The sequence below is a fragment of the Rhinopithecus bieti genome, unplaced genomic scaffold (genome assembly GCF_001698545.2).
Source record: "Rhinopithecus bieti isolate Rb0 unplaced genomic scaffold, ASM169854v2 scaffold_14688, whole genome shotgun sequence".
Lineage (NCBI taxonomy): Eukaryota > Metazoa > Chordata > Mammalia > Primates > Cercopithecidae > Rhinopithecus > Rhinopithecus bieti.
The window spans coordinates 53,518-57,104 of NW_016807835.1; the positions used below are offsets into that span (position 1 = coordinate 53,518).

At 43.3% G+C, this 3,587-nt stretch overlaps 1 protein-coding gene across 2 annotated transcripts in view; it reads left to right on the forward strand.

The window, feature by feature from the left end:
- LOC108536807 (ribose-phosphate pyrophosphokinase 2-like) overlaps positions 1 to 2,954 on the forward strand; it is a 39,491-nt gene extending 36,537 nt beyond the window's left edge. Inside the window, exons 5-6 of one of the 2 annotated variants that reach the window (XM_017883861.1) lie at positions 1,186 to 1,359; positions 2,319 to 2,954. In XM_017883861.1, coding sequence (XP_017739350.1) covers positions 1,186 to 1,359; positions 2,319 to 2,631 — 487 coding nt within the window. In that variant the 3' untranslated portion in view covers positions 2,632 to 2,954. The remainder of the gene's footprint in view (positions 1 to 1,185; positions 1,360 to 2,318) is intronic. The other variant, XM_017883862.1, reaches the window with a different exon arrangement.
- The last annotated feature ends 633 nt before the right edge of the window (positions 2,955 to 3,587 follow it).

Genomic DNA, 3,587 nt, shown 5'->3' on the forward strand with positions numbered 1-3,587 from the left:
GAGATTGTGCCATTGCACTCCAGCCTGGGCAACCATAGCGAAACTCCGTCTCAAAAAAAAAAAAAAGAAGAAGAAAAAAGAAAAGAAACACTGGTTGTGTTGTGAAAATCCTCAGAAATGGGGAGGGGAGCCTGGAGCACCTACCCTCCCTCCCACTGCCCTCTCAGCCCCAGAGACTGCCCTTCTGTACTTCATCAGAGCACGCGAGGAGCTCCATTCCTGGTCGCCATCTGAGAATGACACAATGAGTAGGAGTAGGACTTTAAAACTAGTGTATAGAGGTTTTATCCTCCATGTACTGCGTCTTAAGTTGGGCTATGTGTGTATTGGTCCCCAGAGCATTTTTTCAGCTAAATTGCATAATGACTGTTATTTTAAAAACTGGAATAGGAAAAATCTTAATGTTATATTATGCCTGTGGCATTGTCTTAAAATCAGTTTCACCATTTAAGTCCACTATTCACAGGAAAATCTGAAATGCCTCAGGCTCACCAACAAGCGAGGCCTGCCCACTTTCTCTTCCTGTTGGCAGCTCAACTCCTCCTGAGCCAGTGATTTTTTTTAAAGAGATGGGATCTTGCTATGTTGTCCAGGCTGGATTTGAACTCAGGCTCAAGCCATCCTTCCACCTGAGATTCCTGAGTAGCTGGGCCTACAGGCACAATGCCATGCCTGGCACCATTGATGTCTGAGCATTTGCCTTAGATGAGCAGAGGAGCTGGACTCACAGTGTAGAGTCTCCTTAAACCTTGAATGCAATGAAGCCCATCCTGACTAGCCTACATATTAGATGGCTGCATTAACCAGGACTTTTGTCCCCACTATCTGTGCCACAAACTGGGCAAATAGTTCCTAAATAACTTGCTTTAAGTTGTGCCTGTCATGGTTAAAATGCTACCCACAAATACTAACAAATAGAATATCAAATTCTTATCCAGTAGTTTTATCCAGTTGCCAGGGTGCCCTGACAGTCATTCCCAGCCACCCCAATTGCAAGGTCTGCCATTAGCACATTTCTCCCTGTGGATTGCTAAGTGCCTGCCCCAGACCATGCCTGGGCTGATCAAGAGAGGCCTGATTCTTGCATCACCTTGAGTGTAGTTGCCTGCTACATTCCTAAAATACTACTTTAAAGAAGAGATCTCTAGTTGACTGTATGAACATGTTCATTTGTGCGTTTGCCAGGGTCACGTCAATTGCAGACAGATTGAATGTGGAATTCGCTTTGATCCACAAAGAGAGGAAGAAGGCGAATGAAGTGGACCGGATGGTCCTGGTGGGCGACGTGAAGGACCGCGTGGCCATCCTCGTGGATGACATGGCTGACACATGCGGCACCATCTGCCATGCCGCGGATAAGTACGCAGGGCGGTGGGGAAAACGTTAGGACTTCTCACTAGGAAAGGGCAACACATCAGCTTTTAGAAATTGGGCTCTATTCTCCTGATTATTGCTGGTCTTGGCAGTGGAGTTTTAGACCAAAGGAGATTCTAGGCCCTTTTATCTTTATACTTCTTTCTCTGGTAGAAAAGAAAGCATGGGCCTTTTCGTTTTCCAGGGTGACCTTGCAGTGTAGTTGAAAAAGGGTCAAAGAAGGTGCTTCCCTTTGCCCTGAGCACAAAAGGAAAGATGGTTTTCGGGCTTCTTCAGTCCCTTGTTTCCTTCCATTTGGCTTTCGTGCCAGCCTTCTCGGCCACATGGGTGTCTGAAGGATTTGTAGACCTGCTGTCCAGTATGGAAACCCCCAGCCACACATGGCCGTGGAGCTCTTGGAATATGGCCAGTCTGACTTGAGATGTGCTGAGAGTGTAAAAAGGCCACTAGGTTTGGAGACTTAATATGAATCAATGAGTATAAATATCTCATTTACATATATGTTTTTATATTGATTACACATCAAAACAATGATGTTTTGGCTATGTTGGTTTAAACTGGTGGCTCTCAAGCAGGAGTGATTTTGCCCCCTGGGAGACATGTGGCAAGGTCTAGAGACATTTTTTGTTGTCACGGCTGAGGGGTAGGGTGTTGTTAGTGGGTAGAGGCCAGGGATGCTGTTGAATTTTCTCATAATGCATAGGACAGCCCCCATGACAAAGAATTATCCTGGCTCAAGTGCCAAGGTTGATAGTCCCCGATTTAATGGAATACAAAGTGTTTTGCTCATGCTTGAATGATCCTATCTTAGGTTAATAAATGTGAGTAAAATTTGTTGCATTTTCTTTTACGGAGCACACTTTTTGCTTTTACCATTCGTACTAGGGGAGAGTATTCCAAGAATATTTGCATACCCTTAATTTTTATCTTCTGCTGTTCTACAGGCTGCTGTCAGCTGGAGCCACCAAAGTATATGCTATCCTTACCCATGGGATCTTCTCTGGACCAGCTATTTCCAGAATAAATAATGCCGCCTTTGAGGCTGTTGTCGTCACAAACACAATTCCGCAAGAGGACAAAATGAAACACTGCACCAAGATTCAGGTAGTGTCTACACCGCAGGCAGCCAAGCAGCCAGGCACCTACTTTAGATCCCTAAAAATAGCATCATGTCTTCTGTGTGTGTGGCTCCTTGCTAAGGCACATGCTTGGCAAAGGCGGCAGCTTCTCATGATGGCAGAATATAAATCATATTAGATCCCTGAAAAAGACCGGGACCAGCAGAGGTCAACGTTCACTATTTAGAAATAGAGAGTGAATAAAATCACAATAGAAAAACGGTCAGAAATGGGCTGTGCTAAAGCTAAACTTACATATGACCAATAATTCCACCCCTAGATATATGCCCCCCAAATTTGGAAACATATTCAAACAGAAACTTGTACAGACATGTTCATAGCAGCACTATTCACAATAACCAAAAGGTAGAACCACCCAATGGCCAGCAACAGACAAACAGACGGCCAAAGTGTGGTCTATCGCTACCATGGAATATTATTCAGCCTTTAAAGGGAAAGAAATCCTGACGCATGCTACAGCATGGATGAACCTTGAAAACATCATGCTAAGTGAAAAAAAGCCAGATGCAAAAGGAGGAATATTGTATTTCTGCTTCTAGGAGGTACCTGAGATTGGAAAATTCATAGAGACAAAGTAGAATGGTGGCTACCAGGGTCTGGGGGTAAGGGGGGCGGTGGGGAGTTATCTATCGTTTAATGACTATATAGTTTTTGTTTGGAACGATATAAACAGTTTGGAAATGAATAATGGTGATAGTTACACACATTAGGAATGTAATTAATGCCAATAAATTGTATACTTAAAAATGGTTAAAATGGCAAATTTGATGTTATATATGTAAATTTTAAACTGATAAGAACAGACACTATACTTGATCTTAGATAGATAGATACATAGATACATAGATAGGTACACATTCACACAATAAAAACAATGGGGGTGGGAGCAGCAGGCTGAGCAGAGGATCTTCAGAGCTTTGCCCCTTCCTTTCCCTGCTGATTGGATGCCCATGGGCCAACAGAGAGCTGATAATCATATAGATAGCAATTGGCCTGAAATAAGTCAAAGGGTTTGAGCCCCATTTTGCCTCTATGAACCTTGGCAAGTCATTTTTTTTTTTTTTTTTTTTTTTT